Genomic DNA, 21203 nt, shown 5'->3' with positions numbered 1-21203 from the left:
TAATTCCCATTATTTCCAAGAAGTTATCAAATCAAAAGGACATCACGGGGACTATATTCTCCTGCACAGATTCAAAAGCAGCATATTGCCTAAAACGTACTTCTAGACAGAAAATGGTTCCTACTTAGAGAAATATACATTGTTCATTTCTTTCCTCTACTTTTTATTCCTTTCAATACATCATCTATAACATTGTCAAATCAAGTCATATGAAAAATGTGAGGAAGACTATGCATAATCTCCTCGTATACACTCATGGGCTTTATGTTTTAATATAAAAACAATCAGCAAAGGCCACATAAAGACACATTTATGCCAGTTTAATATGAGTGGCATTCCACATCTGCACATGCAGAACTATCTTCTTTTAGGTCTCCTGACAAATGAACAAGAGTTTCCAGAAAAGAGACAGTAAACTGTCCTTTATGGGTGGCAGATATCAAGTTGGAAAGCATAGAAATTCCAAGAAAAAAAGAACAAAGTGCCCCTAACTGCCTTTTATGAATGGTATTTAGTACCCATATCACTTGAATCAGGAAAGTCCAAAAGGTTTTCGAACCACACGAGGTCTTGAAGAAGTCCTCTAACAACATCGGTGTCTAATTGATGTTGAAGGATGTGATGTCTAGAAAACAACAGTGAGCCAATGGAGAAGATGAAATGGGAAGCCCATGGTGATACATGGTTTGCAAAGGGGTCTAGGTAGGATTTTAAGATTACAGAAGAGCCATTTATAAAATAGGAAATACTTCAAATTCAGAAAGGGAACAAAAGTTACCCTAGTAATTTCTAGCTTGTGAGTACATCTTCTCCATTTTATTTATGCACAATATCTCCTGTTCTATGTGTGTGCACGCGCACACACACACACACCACGTATACAAACGCCAAAGGCAATCAAACAAGCAAGCACGACAAGCAGATATAATTAACTGCATGTCGAAGTACAAGACAGGATTCACTTGAGCTGCATGTCTTCCCAGTGTCTAATTAATTGCATGTACATAGAGAAGTTATTATCCTAAGGCTTCAGGGAAGTCAGAGACGGCAAGTTTCTAACTCTCACATGAGAATCTAACTGAACTCGGATTGCGTACCAAGAGAAGTAACACAAAGATTGCTCCATGAATCCTTAGAGGCCTTCCAAGGTTAACATGCCTTTCTTGGCACCTAAATCACTGACCTGCAGCATCTATACTAAATCATTTGGGTGCCCACTCCTAATTCAGTACTTTCTTTCATTTGTGTTTGGTTCTTTTTGAAGATTCCCCATGGGCAAGCTGGGAAGACATTGGATTTCCAATACTCGCATTAAAGAAGCCGACAATTGCATTTGTGGATGTGAATTGTCACCCACCCTCGCTGGCAGAAGTTAGAACCAGAAGCAGTGCTTTAAAACTTCCTGTGACATTTACAAGAACTGTAAAGCTGGCTTTTGCAAGAAAATGTATGTTTAATCTAAGTAGTTCTGATACACCAGGAAACTGCCCCCTACATATCCACTTTACAAAATTAAACAGAATGCTGGAAAGAGATCTGGGCCCACATCTCTGAAAACAACGAATTGTACCACTTTGGAGCTCGAAAGACCCTGTGGGGTCATATGATTTGAACATGAGTTTCATTCATAAGGAAATGAGATGGGGGGGGGGAAGCAGGGTGGTTAAAGTTATGACAGTTAAACTCGCGGGTCCTGTTTTCCAGTTCCCAATAGGGGCTCTTCCCACTACAGAAACAGGCAGAGCCAAGGTTAGGTTTGGCCCCACATGCTTGCTATCTCAGCCCTTGGCAGGTGAAGGGAGGAGAAGCCTTTGGTTTGAGAAGGCAGCCTGGGCTACAGAACAAGATCCTGACACAAACAGACGCAGGTAGGGTCAAATGCTTTTTAACTTTTAATGCTTCTGTCTTTCTTTTAACAGGTAGTATGCCTCGAGTTACAAGAATACCCAAAGTGATAAAAAGAAGTATCCCTAAGAGACTAGAAGGATCACTCATATTCTATAATATGCAAAGAAGGGATATGGCCCAATGCTAATGATAAAGAGGACCAGGAAAGTGTGGACAGATGTGTGGCAAGGGTCTGTGCTAGACTGTACATCAGGACTGCGCTGCTAATGGTAGAGCGGGCAGAAAGAGCCAATGAGAGTTGGGACTGAAGTCAGGAAAGCAGGAGGCAGAGGGGATGAAAGGGACCAACGTGCAAAGCCCGCAAAAGCAAGGAGCAAATTTCACGTCAAATCCAATTGCAATTTAGTTCATGGCATTGGCCACTCTCTAGAACTAGTGCATCCATACACTTTGACTTTAATTGCCTCGGACACCTGTTTCTCTGTATACACCTATTCCATAAGAAACACAAGGACAGGGTGCAAGCTTGTGTATCTCAGAGGATGCGAAGTGCTCTATACATATACAGTGAATGAACAAATCTGAGAAAGATGTAAGAAGCTAGATGGGGATGATTAGATCTGTGAGGAAACGTTATTAAAGGCTACATTCAGGAGCTGGTTTTTAATGTTCTGACACCCGGTGAGAATAAAATAATGTGTCTGATTCAGCAGTGTTTCTAAATTCATTGAAGGCCAAGGAAAAAGGAACATGGGGAATTTCTATATAGGGTTACTACGCGAGTTGCTATGGCATGTAATATCTGAAGAGCATAGTAGAATAAACTACAGGCAGGGATTGTGAGATAGCCAGAACAGCTCTCAGCTGCAGTATTTCAATCAGGGATTGGAGCTTGGGGTCTGAAAAGGGCTACAAAGTAGACTTTGGCGTAGAGAGCTAGGACAAGAGCACTTCGAATTGAGACCTGCGAATCCATAGCCATGCAGAGCTCTAAAAGGAAACATGATGTTCAATTGTGAGGGCAAAACTCTCAATGTATTTGGAAGCGAAGCTGGCCTTCGGGTACCACATAACACAGGAAGTACCTTGGGACTGCAGAGTAGAATCACCCATCCAAAAAAGTGATATTATTCTCTACTAACCATAGCAGTGCTGAGACCATAGTTTCCATGGGAGGAGTTTGTTTATAGCCAGGTCTCCTAATGGCAGCACACACATTAACCAAGATTTGTCTATCCCTTTGCTCTAATTAAATTTTAGGGTTAGACACAATCATTCATCTGGCCTGAAACACTGATGAGCCCACTTGGAATGTAAAACCCCAAAGCAACTCAATATTTACGAAATTTAAAGGAAGCAATCAATCTGTAATTTGAATTTATGCACATCCTTTGCCCACTTTGGATCTGCCTTATTTCCCTTAAGTTTCTCTGCTCATTAAGACTGTCAGCAAAGTTACCGTCGCAATGTATCTGCAAATAACTAAAGGAAAATGTATCAGGCATCTAAGGCCAGAGAATTTAGAGGTATGGTATTCACAATCTCATTTCTCCACAGAGATCCTAGCATTTTCCATAAATGTTTGCAGAATGAATGAAAAAAAAATCTTTATACCTCTTGAAAGAATTATTTGCAGCTTGTCTTGGTAGTTCATACCGACAAACTCACGAGACTGAGCCTCAATGATCACTACAAGTTCTGAATTGTCTTGAGGCTACAGAAGTGAGTATTCCAGGCCAGCCTGGGCTATATTTTAAAATCTTGCCTCACATCTCAGACACCCCTAACGCAGCCTATAAGTATGTCTGTACATCTATGCACACAAGTAGTGTCAAAATACTCTTCCCTTCGGCATGTGCATTTTTATAACAAAACACTGAAATAATAAGCGTTTGTTTCCCAAGAAAGATAATTTTAATTAACATTCCATCAAAACATGCCAATCATCCAGCACCTCAATTTATATCAGGAAAGCTGTTCCCTTTTCCCTAGAAATCACACAACTTTTAAGGACCCAGTTGGCATTGACATCTCCGATTCATAAAAACAGAGATTCCGTTTGCCCATCATGCTTTCCCTGAAAGCCTGGTTTGTGTTAATTTGCTAACTTCGACCTTCTTTATTTCTGCTTAGGCTAATATTTCACCCTTGCTCCTTTTTGTCAATTCTTAATACTTCTGAAGCTTCCATCTGCTTTCCTAAGGCAATGACAAAAGCCAGACTATACTTTCAGCCCCCTAGGATATCCTGCCCTGGAGATTCTCAGCAGGCATTTGAAAATTGGAGTTAGCCCAGAGCTCCGGAGTGAATTAAGGATTGGTGACGTCAGTTTGGGAATCATTAGTGTAGGGGTTAAAGGTGAAACTACGTGAAGAGATGAAATTACCCAAGGAGTCAACATATCAAGAGAGAAAACGCAAAGCAATGATATGAACACAGGAGTTGCAACATTTAAAGGGGTGAAAAGGGAACAAATGTATGTGCACACTAGTGTATAGTGTGTGTGTGTGTGTGTGTGTGTGTGTGTGTGTGTGTGCCTGCCAAAGAGAAACAGTGAACACTTTGCAGCAAAAGAAGGTATGGACTGGTGTAGGAATCTTCAGATACCCAGGATGACTGGAGCTAAGAAGCAGCCATCAAATTCTGACAAATGGTGGTCACAAGTAGCTTTTGGGAAAATCAGTCTTCCCATTGTGGTTCCTGTGGACTGGGTGGGAGACCAGACACATGTGGATGTGGGCAAGGATCACGAAACGCCAGGAGATTAACCATTAGTAAAAAATAAGGTTGGCACTGGGTACCCCAGCCAGTGAAACTAACAACCACTGTTGCACATTGACTCTTCCCGGGGTGCCGGAATCCACGCATATTATTTCTGGGCATGGCTTCACTTTCTTCCGCATCAGAGCTCTAAAAAGTTGCTACATATTGCATTTGAGATAACCCGAGTCAACAAAGGCTAAATAAATTATGCAAGGTCACACAGTGAGACCATGGGAGTGGCTAGTATGGGACTCGAGTTCTATTTGAAGCTGAAGGTCCCTACTATCAGCCACTGAAGTTAATACCTCCACACTCATGTTAGATAGCTATGCTTGAGGAAAAGGGAGTTGGTACTGATGCAGTATGCCTTAGCATCTATCAGGTTCTTTCCACTAAGTATCTCCTTTTAAACATACATCATCAACTTTTGGGGTATATTTAGGTAAACCTTAAGAAGACATCTTCAAATAATTCTATTTTGGCAGCTTTTAAAAAAAATTCCTCCAATCTATGTGACTGCAAACCAACCTGTCAGCATTCAAATGTGCTCGCTACAATAGTTCCCAATGGTTTGAATTGGTTCTAAAGTGTGGCATCATTGATTAGGTGGTGGTTTTTCAGATTCAGATTAGTAATAATCAAAGGCATCAGGTAACTGAGGGAAATTTGGCAACATGCTCTTAAAAAGGCTTCTTCCAACCTCGAATTTTAACAATTCCTGCATGCAGATTCGGTGACAATAACGTTAAAGACAGGAGACTGGGAGGAGAATGAAGGGCAGCAGCAGAACTGGTTGGCACACCATCGTCCTTTTATTCCTTAAAACGGCATAAAGACAAACCCGTGGCTGGTCAAGACATTGACTGCTAACGCAAATAGAAGCTGGGCAACTCCACACAAAAGGATACACTGGAAATCCAACCAACTAATTTACCTTTGACCCGACAAAGATCTTAGCAGGTTCAGTCGGTTATCAGGGAGAACGAGAGACAACGTGTAAGTGAATGAGGGACAAAAACTCGAGCAATTAATGTTTTGCTGCCTATAGAAAACCAAATGAGGTTCTGGTCTAAAGCAATTAGTATCACTGCTAATTGTGCATGTGTGTAGCAATAATACTAGGCATTTGGGGGGGCTTGCACTGATTATTCACTTCTTCCTCTGGATTACAAAAATCCATTCAGCCAGCCAAATAATAGCAAGTGCTTAGGCAAATTGTTAATTATGAGGCAGATAATCATAATCTTGTACATTTATGAAACTGAATATACAATGAGGACTACCAAATGAATTGTTGCTTCATTACTTTTTTTAGTGTCTGAAAAAAAAATATGCTAGCCCTGCAAACAGTTTCCATCCATTATCCATTCAGTCCACCAGAATTCAAAGTGGCCCAATCAATATTGACCAAAAGCTGCTTCTTTCCCATTTCACCACCTGTGCTCCTCATCTCTCTCACTGAGACGGTGGAGAGTAGCTCTGACAGCTTCTGCCCCCACCGCGCAGCACGGCGTTAAATAAGAGCAGGTCTGAATAGTGCTGCCGTGTAGCTCGTAGAGCAGAAAGGGAGGGATAACTATCACCATTTCTGTAAAAGTAATTAGGAGAAAACTAGTCCCCACCTCATTGACCACTCTCCTAATAATCATCCAAAAAGATTATTCACACGTGAGCAAATCAAAGCTCATCATGGAAATGGAACTTGCTCAAAGTCACTGTTCTAGATAGTAGCAATATGTAACATTCTTGGACATACATCCAATCTGGGATCTTTAAAATACCCTCCCACCGTAATGTGGGATGAAGTGTTGATGTCTGTGTATGCCTTTTCTTTCAAAGAATTAGAAACTGACTATAGCATCAAACGACTTTCTTCTTCTCAGTTGTTAGATAGATCTACAGGATCCTGAGATTAATATGGAAGCCAAGCCCCTGAAAATGAACTGGTCATCTATTTTCACAGGAGCCTCTCCTAGTGGAGGAATGCCCAGCTCATCACCTGCTCACTCTGATTTCTTTAGTCTAAGTGAGGTAGAGGTAGGAAGGCAGAGAAAACCGAGGCACTGGTAAATATTTCTAGATCCAATAAACCTAAAATAAGCCAAATACAAAACTGGTGAACATCACAACTTTAGAAGAAAAATGCCAAGTAAATAGAGGAGGCCATTAAAAAAAGGCTTATCATTCTCATTAGCCTGTCAGCACTGGCGACAATACGATACAGCCCAGTGCAACAGTCAGGACCTTTCTGGGGCGTTTTCATTGCTCCTTCTTCCCCACGGAAAGTAACGTTCTTGTGTTTGGCTAGATTTGTTCTCCAGCAGGATTCATGTGACCAAGGCCTACTGCCGATGGTTACAAGGTAGAAGAACCCCATAGGCATGTTGGTCCAATTGTTCTGTAGACATGTAACACCATAGGCAATGTTGGTCCGACTGCTCTGTAAAGTACTATCAACCCTAGGACAAGTAAGGACTTTGTTGATGGTGGAGATCTTCTTAGCCAGACACTCTTCCGTGCCACCCAGTTTCAGTCTAACTCTTGGGAGTGGAGGGGAAAGCTAAATCGTCACCCCACTTCCCAGTGGGATCTGCCATTAGACCTGAGACTACGTGCCACTTTAAACTCAAACAAGTATCTGTGATAAATTAACTCTCTTGTGTTGCAATTAAGCTGGCAGACCATTACAGTCTATTTATTTTCTAGCTTTCTCAGGCTCAGTTAAACTAAAATACATTGTTACTTACCTAGATGCATCTAGAATCTGAAAAATCCTCCACCTGTTAAAGGAAAAGTAAAACCAGTCGATAGCAAGAGCTTGCCAAGAGAAGAGTTAAAACAATAGAAATATCCATTGTGCTGGGGTATCATATTTTTACAGTTTCCCAAACTGTGAGGAAATAGTTCATGGGTAGCTTTTCCATTTCGTTCTCCATTAGCTCATCTCCAGCAAATGGGGACGTCCCAAATCTCAAGGCTGAAAGGAGCAGGGCAGCAGTGAGAACGAATCCTCTGGATTGCTGTGGGCAGGGAATGATGGATCTACCACTCATGCTAACTTCATTCTCTTTCTCAAGGGGTAGTGGCAAACTAAGCAAAGACAAAAGTCAAGAAACTCAAACCCAGACCAAGTTTAACCCTGTAGCATGGAAGAAATGGAAACACTTCAATGAAAGGACTGAGAAGAGATTTTTCACATCATTGGGAATATATGAACACAGAAAAAAAGAGATAAAATGAACTTTTAGACTTTGATTATACTCTTAAATGAGATGAAAATTCAAAGCATGCATGTGCACACAGACAGACACACACGCACACACACACACACACACACACACACACACACACACACACAGAATAACTCATTTCTGTAGTGACTGTTACCAAAACAGAAGACATCCATTAAAGTAAGTAACTAATATCTCCTGATTTATAAAACTTGCTTAGATCTTTCTCATAACACAGGTCTTAGGATTCACAAAACATTAACTCTACAGTGTGAACTTATTTTAATTTTTTTGCATTTATGTGTGCATGCACAAACACATGTATGCACCATGGTTTGTGTACAGAGGTCAGAAGACAATTTGCAAGAGTCTTAGGCTCAGGGGATTAAACATAGGTCTTTAGGCTTGATCACAAGTTCCTTGACCACTGAGCGATCTCATGTGTGTGAACTTCTCATATGAACAGTGTTATTATTTTGCTGATCTTCTCTGTTACCTGGGTACCCTGTCCTTTAAAGAGACAAGCTCTGCTCACTCCAAATCTTCCCCCTTCCCCAGCTGATCTCCAGCCCTCTCTCTCTCTCTCTCTCTCTCTCTCTCTCTCTCTCTCTCTCTCTCTCTCTCTCTCTCTCCCCCGTAATCCCCTTACCCATTAAATAAACTCTATACCCAAGCTCTCTCTGCATAGCATATCTGTCTGCCTCTTACCCTCTTTGGGAAGCTACCAGCATCTCCGAAATTGTGCTCAGGCCAGTTTGAGACTCAGTTAGTTTTTTTATGTTAATTAGACAGAACAAGGGCCATTATAATTTTGTACACTTTTTGTGCACAAAAAGGTTATAGGGGACTGTGAGTTGCTATGGGAGAAATGTCTTTTGATAGAAAAAGGAGACATTTTTATATTAAAAATATGTGCAGGCTTCTGGAGTGAGAGAAGAATATCTTTTTAATAGCATAGCCAGGAGCAGAGCCATGTTTGTATCATCACTTGGGAAACAGTATATGGCTTTTGAACAAACCATTAGTCTTTGGTATGCTTAGACCTCACTTCCCTGCTTCTCCATTGTTAGACTGCTGAGGAAACAAGTGTTATGAGACACTAACAAGATAGGCCTTGTGAGTTTGGACACTAAATCTTTTAACAAGATACCCCCACAAATTAGCTCGATATTCAAAGCCCAATGTATTCTCTTCCACTTCAGCCACTAAAAGAAGAAATTTAGAGTATACTATTCTGCCTCACGACATAAAATCCTTATACACTGAAGACAGCTTAGCAGCCCGTGTACCACACTTGGTCTGGTGAACAAAAGAAAACACAACTTTAGATACAAATACAAACAAAAACCCCATTCAAAACAGCAATGAGAAAAAAAATGAAACTAAGAAATCTTGTGCTGATTTTTTAGTGCCAGTAAATTCCAAAGCAAAATATACAGTAGTTTATAAAACCCTAATCTTACTATACTATCCTAATGGAAATCCTCAATTGATGCAAATATTTCCATTGATTTATTGATTTGTATCAGGGTTGGGCTAAATTTAACTTTAATCAGGACGCTATTCTCTCTTCAGAGTATCTTTTTTTTTACTTCTAGGCAAACTTCCTTCCTACTTGTTAATATTTTCCTACTTGATTGCAATGCTGGGGTTTTAAAGAGCTCATTGCCTTACCTGGGTGTTCAGACAGCCAGAGGTGCAGTATTCAATGATGATCCATGAAGACGTTACCGGTACAGCAATCAAACAGGTGGCCAGTCATTGCAAGTGACCAACGAACATGGGGGGGGAAGGGAAGAGAGAGAGAGAGAGATTGATTAGAAGAAAAGAAATTAATTTAAAATTTTATTTGACACAAATGTATCCAAGTCCCTCTTTGGGATGGTCCTCAACTGGAATCCTTTAGAAAGACCCTTTAATCATGAAGAGTCATTCCAGCTCTATTTATTATCCGTTATGTGCCAGGAATTACTATAGGATACAACAGTGGATACAGCAACAAACAAACAAACGAAATCCTTCCTTTCTGCAGACTTTGCAATCTTGTGGAATATTTTGCAGGCCATCTGTTTGAAATAAGAATTTTCCAGAAATATACCATATGTGAACGCATTTCTCCTGGTTTTATTTATTCTTTCTTTGCTTTATGTATGGACAACATACCCAATGGCATCATAGTCAATATTTGTAGTAGGAAAACTGCTTTCTGATTAGAAGGAAAATTATAAATTATGGTATCTTCCCCTTAAAATTCCTTTCCCAAAGGCTGTCTGTTGTGGTTCCTCTCCATCTGGCCCTTGAGCCTCTAGTGCTTGCATTTTGAAAGGTTGTGAAAACAGAAGTCTCTCAATAGCACTGCACTAATAGCTCAAGTCTACATCTTACTAGAGCTTTTCTCATTGGCTGCTATTGTTTTCTCTAAGAGGTGAACCAAGCGACATGCTGAGATGAGATCCATTAGTCCCCAGCAAGCCCCATCCTGGGAAAACAACAGGCCTGGGGAGACAAAGGAGACTTGGACACTGGCCTAAGTTCAAGAAAATGGGATCAATCTTTGACAGCCATCCACTGTCTAAAAAAAAAATGGCAAGTTAGCAGGGAAGCAGAAGACAGAAGAAAATTCAAAATACCTATCACTAGAATAATGGGTATGGGGGAGTACCTGAGATTTTGAAATTATAAAGAGCATTTCAGTTTTTCTTTGCAATTATTTCATACATGTATACAATGTATTTTTACTAGATTCCTCTCATTGCTCTCTCTTAAAATCCTACCTGCTCCCTTTCCCCAGTTATGACCACGCTGACTCTCAAGCCATTTGTTGTGACCCACTGAGCTCAATCTGGGTAGGTTGCATGAATAAGGCTGATGGGACCTATTTCACTGGAGTTTGGGTTACTTAGTCATGCTTATACCACTGAGGAAAATGACGTCAGAGGGGATTCATCTTACCTAGGAATCTCAAACTATGGCATCTACCTTTGGTGTTTACAGTATTAGGGTTCCTGCTTAAGGCTTTAGAAATATAGCAATTCACTTTGTTATGAATAACCAAATTAAGACCATAAGAAAAGCAAAGTAGAATAAAAATGCAGGAACTCTTGCCCTGGAATCAGGACCCCTGGTTTCTGGTACTGATTCTGGTACTGGTTACTGGTATTGATCTTGGGCAATGACCTTCTCCATTGTCTTGCCCGAAAACATTCAGGAGATGAAGTAGTTCAACAAGATGGTTTCTAAAGCACCCAGTACCAAGCCTAATACTTTTACCTTCTATTTTGGAGCATACTAGTTTAAAATATACCGATCTCTAGTTGTAGTCTCAATACAACTTACCATTGTTAGTTCAGAGAGACCAGCACTCCTGCGTTCACAAGCAAATGAGACATGGCCAAAACAGCAGTGTCCAAACTGAAAAGTGGCCAAACAACATTAGGTCTGGGAAAACAGCTCTGTTTACTTATCTATACAAAGTGGATGGTTCTTTGTGATGGAAAATTTACATCAAAAATTAGAAAACTACCTGCTCAACTCTTTTGCCTACAAAATAGGACAAGTTATAATGTCTGCAATCATAATGATATTCAAGATACATACAAAACATATTGTTATGGCTGATGTTCAGTTAGAAGAGAATGTAATCCAATGAGAGCAGAAATCTGGTGCTTTTTTGTAAGTTTGAGGATCGGAAGATAGTTCTCAGGTTACTTACGATGATTCCATGAAAAATTATAGACAGAAACCCTGTGGCAGAAGATTGACAAGAATCAGAGTCAACATGCAATAAACTTTATGTAAGACTATTTTTATCTAGAAGGAAGACCAAATAAGAGAATAGTCCAAAATGATAGTGACTGAGAAATAGGTCACAGGCTTGCCACTGAGTTATCTTTTCAACAGAATCAAGTTGTCAAATTCATGTTCAAAACGACCTATTTGTCAATGGCCACATTGAAATCAATCACATTTCTTAATACAGTGGAGGGATGCACCCCATTATCTGTGCTACACTGTTTGAGCACCCCGTGTTATTCCTCAGTCTATGCCAAGTCCACATGAAGACATGCTCAAGAAGCCTGAGAAAACTGCAATCCAGATCGTCTTTGCTAAGTTGTGTTCTTTAAGTATCTGTTTTAATCCCACAAGGTCTAGCCTTTGCCACAACTGTGACATCCTCCGAGTCTTCTCCTTTCACAGTACCTCCCTTTTTCTAAGACACTCAAGTGGGTTTTCAAACTTGCCCTTGTGCCTTTCCATTTTCTGCCAGTCAAGAATTTCAAACTGGTTATTGTATTTAGCAACAGTCATAGGAACACAGAACCTTTTAGAACCACAGTAATTACTCTTCATTTATTTTACTTCCAACTTTCTGATGATTAGGAAGTTTTTTTAAATATATATATATATATATATATATATATATATATATATATCCCCTAATAAGACCAGACATAACAAAGATCTATGATAATGATGTGTTTCATTCATAGCTACTGGTTGGTTATTTTCTAGATTCAATGAAGGTAGGGAGAAACAAATGCTATATATACTGTAAGGGGACCGAAAAAAAGCTTGAACTGGAACTCAAAAATTAAGGTCCTCACTCCAGATCTGCCATTATCTGGCTCAGAATTTTGGCAAGCCCACTCCTAATCAGGGAAGATGGTTGTCTAGGTCCCCTTTCCAAGTTCTCTATTCACTCTAATATTCTAGGACTCTGTGATAAACTTGGCTTAGTCAGGAGCATTCCCATTAACTGTATAGCCTAAGTCTCATAAACAAAAACACTAGACAGAAAAACAAAACTCGTGAATTTCTTTCAAAGGCTCACAATTGGGTAGACAAGTTGGTCCTTCCTTAGTTGCCTACTCTTCCTATCAGATCCCCAAGCATCTCACTAGCTCTCCAGACATCTGTGTATGGCCATACTGGAGAATTTCTATGATAGGTGATAGATGAGCTAGCAGCTGCCTAACTTGGGCATATTAAGCCAATCTAAGGAACACTATCAATGACTTAGTTTTTTAAATCTCTGCACTTGTATCTGTTGTGAGGCACAAACTAAAACAAGTGACTAAGATGGACACATCAGCTCTTTGTGGGTGGCAAATTCCGTCATTTCCACCTTTAATGATAACAAAGAGTCAGCACTTATTCCAGGATGTCTATGCATCATGTCTGAGTCAGAACACAAGCAGTGTGATAAACAAGTGATACAGAAAGATATTTCAGCATTAACCATTATCCTTTGACATTTTAGACCTGATTACCCTATCCACTTGCTCTTCCATACCGTGACTACCATAAGTCTAGATTCAGTCTCTACGGATCTATCCCTGGAATAAGGGTGTGTAAAAAGACAATCAAAGGACTGGTTGACATCTTTTAGAGACTATTGGAGTCACTCAACCTTCCCCTGATGCTGAGATCCTTCTGGGGACAGGGACTCACCAGAGAGCCCAGCAGTGATGGAGCCAAGTCCAGGACCTATCTTAATAGTATGTCACTCGCGCTGTGTCTACTAGAGTCTGCTTAGAGGCAGCAAGCAAGTAAACATCTTCTCTCAGACACAATTACAGCAGACTTCAAAACAACTAAAGAGCAAAGACTGCAAGAGACTAGAAAAACAACTACAAAAGACACGAAGGATGTTTCGTTCTTTTCTAATAGCTGTTAATTTTTGGAAAAACACCTTTTCATGCTTCATGCTAACTTACGTTGGCTACTTACCAATCACTGATTCTTTTATTCCTTTCATTTGAGGAACAATGCCAAATACCTGGGCCCTTTATTGCTCAAGCACCAATCATGTTTTGGAAACAAAACGGATTTGATGAGAAAAATTGCTACACGGCCCCTTTCCAATACGAATTTTTTTCTCTGCTGCTAGTAAAGCAGTCAGGTCCCAGCTGCAGATGCCTGCTCCCAGCTGTGTAGAGTCTGCATTCCTAGCGGACCACCCTCCTTTCTCCTCCCACCACTCCCACTCCCCCACACCAGAATTTCCTAAAATTCTTCCATTTTGGCATCATAAGAGTGCCCTCTAGTGATGAGCCAATTAAGAATGTGGGGGACCAAGGAATTCTCAGGTTTTGGTCAGCAATGGGTTTGTTCTTAACCTGCTCTTGGCCACATGAAAACATCGACATCACCTTTTTATCAGTTTAGTCTTTCCCAACGAGGGAAATGGATGCCCTGTAATGGAGAAAACAAAGCGAAATAAAATGGAGGACCACAAACCTTACAAAAGCTGACGTTCTGCCTCTTGGGAACTATTACCATTCGTGATGCAGGACCCCTGTGTGAGTCATACAGTCAGTGTGCAGACGCAAGCTGACTCATCAGTTGAAATCTAGCAACTATTATTATACATGCCCTAGAGTCCCCTGTCGGCAAGCATCTGCAGGTGTATGATGGGACCTAATGGTATGTTTCCTCAATTTCTTCACATGTACATTTTTCAGCAGAAAGGAAAGAACCAAGAGTCCCTTAGAAATGACCCCGAGTATAACATACTTGCTATCTGTTGAAAGAAAGACCCGAAAAGAGTCACTTACGATAAGTAATATAATATAAAATCAACACTGTAAGTAAGCACTTGGGGTTATTCCTTACCATTTTATTTCCAGGTTTAAGAGTTTGGTTCTGAACGGTCCATAGTCCCTGCTATCTTAGAACTGGTTCAAATCAGCAGAAAGGTTTCCACTGTGTCTTTTCCAGTCAACCACAGAAGCCACTACATTATTGTATTCCTGATATTTAATTTTGACACAGAGAAAAAGTGTGGCAAATGGCCAATGTGAAGTACAACTGCTTCATTAATATGCTAGCATGTTTCACCATGGGGACTGTAGAAAGGTCCCTAAGAAGGAACCATTTGGTCAGTGCTAACATAGGGACTGAGATCAGTCCCAAGAAACGTTTAGTGAAGTCACTAATAGACCAAACACAAGGCACGCTGCATTCTAGATATGACACTCCTTTGCATCGGGGTCTTAGGTTTCTGATGAAGTCAAATCATGGTGGGAACAATAGATTTGATGGGAAACGTCACTGTAGCTGGCCCAAAATGAAGAGTTAATTGAGAGCTAGGGTTCATTGAGCAAGGGTTCCAGCAACTGCTTGAATCACAGCCCCTCTGCTTTGGTTACTTCAAACTGTCACTCTCATTTCTCCTCAACAAAACTGGGATCGTTTTGTGATCTGCAGCAATTCCCAACATAAGGCACAAATCAAATGATCCATAAAATATCTGTTCAATTTAATAATCCAACAGTCTTCATGAAAAGGAAGGAAGGGAGGGAGAAAGGAGGGAAGGAAGGAGGAAGGGAGAGAAGAAGGAAGGGGAGAAAGGGAGGGAGGAAGGAAGGAAGGAAGGAAGGAAGGAAGGAAGGAAGGAAGGAAGGAAGGAAGGAAGGAAGGAAGGGAGGAAGGAAGGAAGGAAACTACATCATCTTGTTGAGATGTTTTCAAAGATGTGATATATGGGATCAAGTACAAGAAACAATTGGGTAAGGTCTTCATTATTACTTAAAAGCAACTTTGACAAGGACTTTGATATGCCACTGCTCTTCTTGCCTCCATTTACCCAGCTAGTATCTTCTGCAGAAGTTGGGAGCTGAGAGATCATGTCTTTATCCACAGTTAGAAAGGAGAGAGAATGACCTAGAAGTTGAGTGTGGCTATGAATCCTCAAAGCCTGGCCTCGATGATGTACTTCCTCCATTGTGAAAAACAAACAAATAAACAAAAAAAAAACCCCACATTACTGGGATTGTTCTCTAAGTAAATACAAAACAAAACAAAACAAAAAAAACCTTTAAAGGTGCTATAAGATCGTCAAGCAGCACCACCAACCACAAGCCAAGTGTTTGAATGCATGAACCTATGAGTGGACATCTCTGATTTAAACACACCACACCTGCCAAACAGAAAGCACTATTTTTAATTTGATGCCAGCTTCCATGTCTCCTATGTTCTTATGGATGCTCGCTCTGGGACCATAAGCCCCCCCAAAACTTTTTTTCTGTAAGTTGCTTTTGATTATGGTGTTTATCACACTAACCAAATACATACATAATAGAGCAGATATAGTGTTCCTAATCTGAGTTTCCCTGCACTATCTATGGAAGCATTTCTTCTGAATGACTAAGTAATACTTTTGTGAACTGTAGGCAAAACGAGGACCAAAAATACTCAGTGCCATTGTCAGCCAAAATAGCAAGTACAGGGCGCATTCGCAGAGTCTAGCAGAGAAATACGTGTGTCCCAGAATTATTGAGACCTCTCCCTGGCTGACAAACAATAACATTAGTACCATAACTTACATGCAACTAGTACTTACTCTATGACAGCCACTGTAGGCTTTACAAGAATTGTTTCACCTAGACAAAAAGTCTAAACTCTCTGTGCAGATAAGAAAAGCACACATTGGGATGTGGAGAAGGCTCAGGGAAAAATGAACTTGTGCAGCCAGCCTGGCAACCTGAGTTAGATCCCTAGGGCCTATCTGAGGAAGAAGAAAGCCAGCTCTCTCAAGGCTCTAACCTTGGCATGCACATGCTTATGTAATTATGTACATATATGTGTACATGAACACAAACAAACAAACAGGAAATGAATAGATACAATTAAAACTGGAATTCAAACAGAAAAGGAAAACACAGCTCAAGGGAACTAGCATAGTAAGTAGTAGAGTCTGCATTCAAATTCAGAATCACAGGACACCTGTCCCCAAGCTCATTAGCCACTTAGTTGTTATAACTGAAATTGATTTTCCCTTCCCTGTAACGCTGTAAAGTAGACAGCATTCTCATTTCACAGGGAAGATAGGCGGTCCTCTGAATACAACTTACTCAAGGTCATATAGCTAATAAGTGAAGCCACTTGGACAGAAATATTCAGTCTTGCAGCCTCAAATACTATGCCGTGCACATTAGATGCTGGGCTTGTCTCAATGCGGTCCTGATACTGAAAGGGTCACTGTATATAATCATGCTAGGCATGGCACACTTTCACTGAGAGCTTGGCGACAGCACACTCCAAAGTGCTTCCATGGATGTTTCTCTCCGTGCTTCTCAGGGGACTATTTTTCATTTTGAATTCCAGGACAGAGTGCAAACCACTTGAACACAAGGAGACTAGAGGAGAACTAGGTGTAAGTCTTCCCCAAAGCTGTGCTGTGCCTTAGACATAAATCAAGCGGCTGTGGGTGGGCCAGGTGCCTTCAGGGAAAGGGACTTTGCAGGCAGATCAGGTCTCACTCAAACAATGAGTAGAGCTGCTTTTTTCCTATTCTTCATATATTTTTATCAATACAAAAATATGATTATACTGGAGACACCGACTCCAGAGATCTAGGGCAAGAGTATCAACATGCAGAGGGAAGGAGCTAGAAGAAGAGTCTGTGCCTTATTCTAAAAAGGACCACGTGCTTATGGTGGTAAGAGAGTGAGTGGATGCCTTGGGAAATAATAGGTGTTGGTACCAAATGGCAGAGTTCATCTGCTAGCATGGCAAACCAGGCCATGAACAACTTGATTGGAACTTAGTTTAAAACATATTTGAAACAGGAAGATATCCTTAAGAGACCATCAAACACAAACTCTTCATTACAGCCTCTGAGATAGAGAGAGAGAAGAATCTATAGAGGTTCACAGAGTTCAGCATGGACCCCAAACAAATCTCTTAGCCCTTATGACTTTTGGTTTAGGAGTTTAAAAGCACCACTATTTTCTCTTAAAAAGACAAGAGAAAAAAACTCCTGTAGTTCCTGCAAGAGGGAGGGATGGGAGCAAAAGGGCCAGGGGAAGCTGGTAGCAGAGGTTGTAAAAGGAAGAGCAGGCTTTCTTTTCTAACAATAACTGTAAGATCTTCTTTCCTATCTTCTTGCTCGGGGCAGGGAACTAAACCTTGAAGAGATGAAACGCCTTGCCCATCGATGCACAGTGAACACACAGAGAAGGGAGTTTTCAGGCTGCTCTCATCCCAAAGACTGTGGGCTTTACACACAACTGTGCAAGCAGCTCGGTTCTCTTTAGCAAGATTCATTTCTTCCTGGTATAAAAGAGGTGCCTCCATGGAGAATTATTGTACACGTACAAAAATTGCTATAATGAAGCTGTTCCAATGGAGCCTTGGATAGTGTCTTGCTTGGCCTTTTGAGAAGGCTTTTGGCTGCCCATGTTCTCTGGACTCAAGGAAAACAGAGGCCATCAGAACGGCCTGCCAAGTAAAGACCTTTGTAACCCTCCCCCCATGGGAGCTGGTATGTCACCTCAAGTTGTTAAGGCCACCTCCCTGAGATGGAAGAAATATTGATCAAGGTATCCAAGCGGCCATCTAACTGGGGTGTGTGTGTGTGTGTGTGTGTGTGTGTGTGTGTGTGTGTGTGTGTCTTCATACTGCAAGGCAAGGGATCTAGATGCCATCTGAATCCAGAGATACTTCCTGAATGTATCCACACTTGCCGGTGCAAGGAGGCCCACCTCCATTCACTAGTGATGGCCCAGTAATAGATAGGAGTCTGACAAACATGAAGATTCGGAGCAGATTTCCAAAGAAAGAAATTAGAATTGGGTGGTACTTATTTGAAGCTGGACTTGCCAACTTGCTAACTACAAGTGGCCCTTCATTCAACTTGCTCATTCTACCTCATCAAAGTGGGGAGGGCTCTGTGGATCACAGTCAAGGCAGAAAGCACCAGGGTGTTGGTTTTGTGCAAATCAAATCCTGGTTTTCCACTGACATATATTACAATCGATTTCTAGCTACCCAACTTCTGGCAGTTGCCCTTCACACTCTGGCTTTAAGCTACTCTGGCCCTAACCCCTCAACAGATGGGTAATGATCTGGAACATACAAGAACTGCTCCTATAAGGGAGGCCCAATTTAAAGGGACCCTTCTCTAGAGAATCCCTTTGTGCCTGTAGCTTACATTTTTACATGACTGTCTCTCCAAACTACAGACATATCTCCCTTTGATTCAAAACTTACACCCTACTCTTCTGATATGTGTAAGCTTAACAGTTTTATTTCCCAAGCAATTCATCTATTTAAAGTGTACAATTTGGTGGTTTTAAGTGTACTCATAGAAATGTACAGCCATTATCAAAAATATCTTACCATTTTCAAAAGAAATCCTTGACATTTTAGGTCTGCCTGTCATATCCAGTTATTCTCCCAAACCCTTACTGCCATAGATGTAGTTCCTCCAAGTCTCTATGAATTTGTCTCTCTGGGACATTTCCTTCTTTCCTTCTTTCCTTCCTTCCTTCCTTCCTTCCTTCCTTCCTTCCTTCCTTCCTTCCTTCCTTCCTTCCTTCCTTCCTTCCTTCCTTTCCAAACCAATATGTTCCATGAGCCCCAAATCCATTTATTTTTCTGTGAAGTAAAATTCATCTAAACAGTTCTATCCTCTATCGCTAACCAAGGCCACAGAACTATTCTGAATGGGTCCTGGGCTACAATTATTACTAGCACTATGATTATAAAGATGAACTGAAAAATACAATGGAAATATTCATTCATCCATGCATGCATGCATTCAACAAACCCCCTATTGAGTGTCTCTTATTTACTAGGAATGTCTAGGTACATGGAATGCAAGACATAGACATGACCCATGCCCAGTATGACATCACAGTGAAGCTAGGAGCATAGCAACAATGCATTATAAGTGGTAATTTCACCAGACATAACTACTGAAAATACCTATAAACCATGTGGTGTCCATCTGCCATTCACAACTCAGAACTGGGTTCCTGACGCCACAGACATTCATGAGAGGAAGCCGTCAAGGAGGAGACAGTAGTCAGGAATTCAGGTGGGATTCATACATGTTCTGAATTTTTAAATTGAGGTGAATTCGTGCAATACATGAAAGATTTAAAGTGTGGAATTCAGTGGGATTTAGAATAGTCGTATATTGTCAAACCATCACCTCTATCTAGCTCCAAAACATTTTCACCACCTCAGAGGAAACCTGGTCCTCATTAAGCAGTTACTCCATCTCCCTCTCCCCTCGGCGTGTGACAACCACAAATTTATTTTCTGTCTAAATGGATTTGCCTACTGAGATTATTCATATCAATGAAATCATACGATGTGGCCTTTTAAAATCTAGCATATCTCACGACTTAGCATTATGGTTTTGATATTGGTCCACGTTGTAGCAAGAATCAAAATCCTGAACCTGTTGGTGGCCGAACAATATTCTTCTTAAAAAATTTTGCTTGTCAATTCTGCCACTTCTGAGTATTTGGTTTGTTTCTGTTTTGCACAATCTCAGTTCATGCTGCTATGGAAGATTCTTATACAAGTTGTCGTATACATATGTGTTTCCATCTCTCTTGGATGGATACCTAAGGGTAGAACTGTGACTCACATGGTAAAAGCATGTTTAACTTTGTGAGAAACCGCCAAACCCTTGCACACAGCAGCTGCCCCGTCTTGCAATCTCATCAGCAGCATACGGGACTTGAGTTCTGCCCAGAGCTTTAGCTTTCTCTTTAACTCTCAGACAAGAGTTCCGTTAAATTGGAGAAACCCAATTAGCCCAAATGATTGGCTATAATGTTGGGCATTTGGATCTGGGTTTTTTAATTAATGCTTAGGCCAGCAGGAGAAACGAAGCAAACAAGGACAGAATGGGAGTGGGGGCCCTCCCCTCCTCCACAGCCCAGGAGTGTCTCCTGCGCATGCTTACAGAGTAAAGGTTGCAGCTGGCTGGCCCACTGGATTCTTGTTGAACTGTCCGTGCTCTTGGGATTCACAGCACCAAGCACAGCAGAGGGCCGAGATTGGAACAGGTGTCGTGAACCAAGGCCAGAGGGTCCCATGTGTTTTTATAAAAGAAATGGCATGGAATCAATACTGACTATGGCAAGGAAAGAGAGACCAGTGCTGCCTTCTCTGCTGCATGCAAAATTCAGATTTTCAATGGGTCATCCCGGCTATAAGATCCCATGGTGTTTTACACTGGCTGGGATGTGGATTTAGAAACTAAATAACAATGATGAATTTCTAGCTCTCAAGATGATGGCATGTGAGTATATCACTGAAACTTGCCCTTATGGCCTGTCTCTCTCCTTCAGTGAGCAGACAGCTGGGTAGCTGCTGAATCTGTGGCTTCTGCAGTCTTTATCACTCTATGGGCAGTTCAACCTCATTCTGGGGTGTCGTTAAATCATTCAAGCCATTCCACGCTATTTTCAGGCACTGAAACTGTCCCTGTCAGGATGTCGTATCTCTCACCATCTCAGGAAGGGCTGAGGCACAAAAAGAACCTCCTCACCATGTTTAGAGGAAAGGAAAGAAAGCCTGGAGGGGGAATCTTGATGATGCTGACCACTTTCAAAATCT

At 41.1% G+C, this 21203-nt stretch overlaps 1 protein-coding gene across 5 annotated transcripts in view; it reads right to left on the bottom strand.

Moving 5' to 3' along the window:
• The window catches only part of Hs6st2 (heparan sulfate 6-O-sulfotransferase 2), a 275700-nt gene that overhangs the window by 64496 nt on the left and 190001 nt on the right, over positions 1 to 21203 (bottom strand). For 4 of the 5 annotated variants that reach the window (XM_041647079.1, XM_041647082.1, XM_041647083.1 and 1 more), the window contains exon 3: positions 7359 to 7391. The exons of the other annotated variant lie outside the window; for it this stretch is intronic. In XM_041647079.1, coding sequence (XP_041503013.1) covers positions 7359 to 7391 — 33 coding nt within the window. The remainder of the gene's footprint in view (positions 1 to 7358; positions 7392 to 21203) is intronic. 5 annotated transcript variants of the gene reach the window in all.

The sequence above is a fragment of the Microtus oregoni genome, unplaced genomic scaffold, assembly GCF_018167655.1.
Source record: "Microtus oregoni isolate MIOR12 unplaced genomic scaffold, Mior012 000156F_ref0000345, whole genome shotgun sequence".
Taxonomy (NCBI): Eukaryota; Metazoa; Chordata; class Mammalia; order Rodentia; family Cricetidae; genus Microtus; species Microtus oregoni.
Note: the sequence above shows the minus strand (reverse complement) of the source record. Positions and strands in the feature narration are given on the sequence as shown.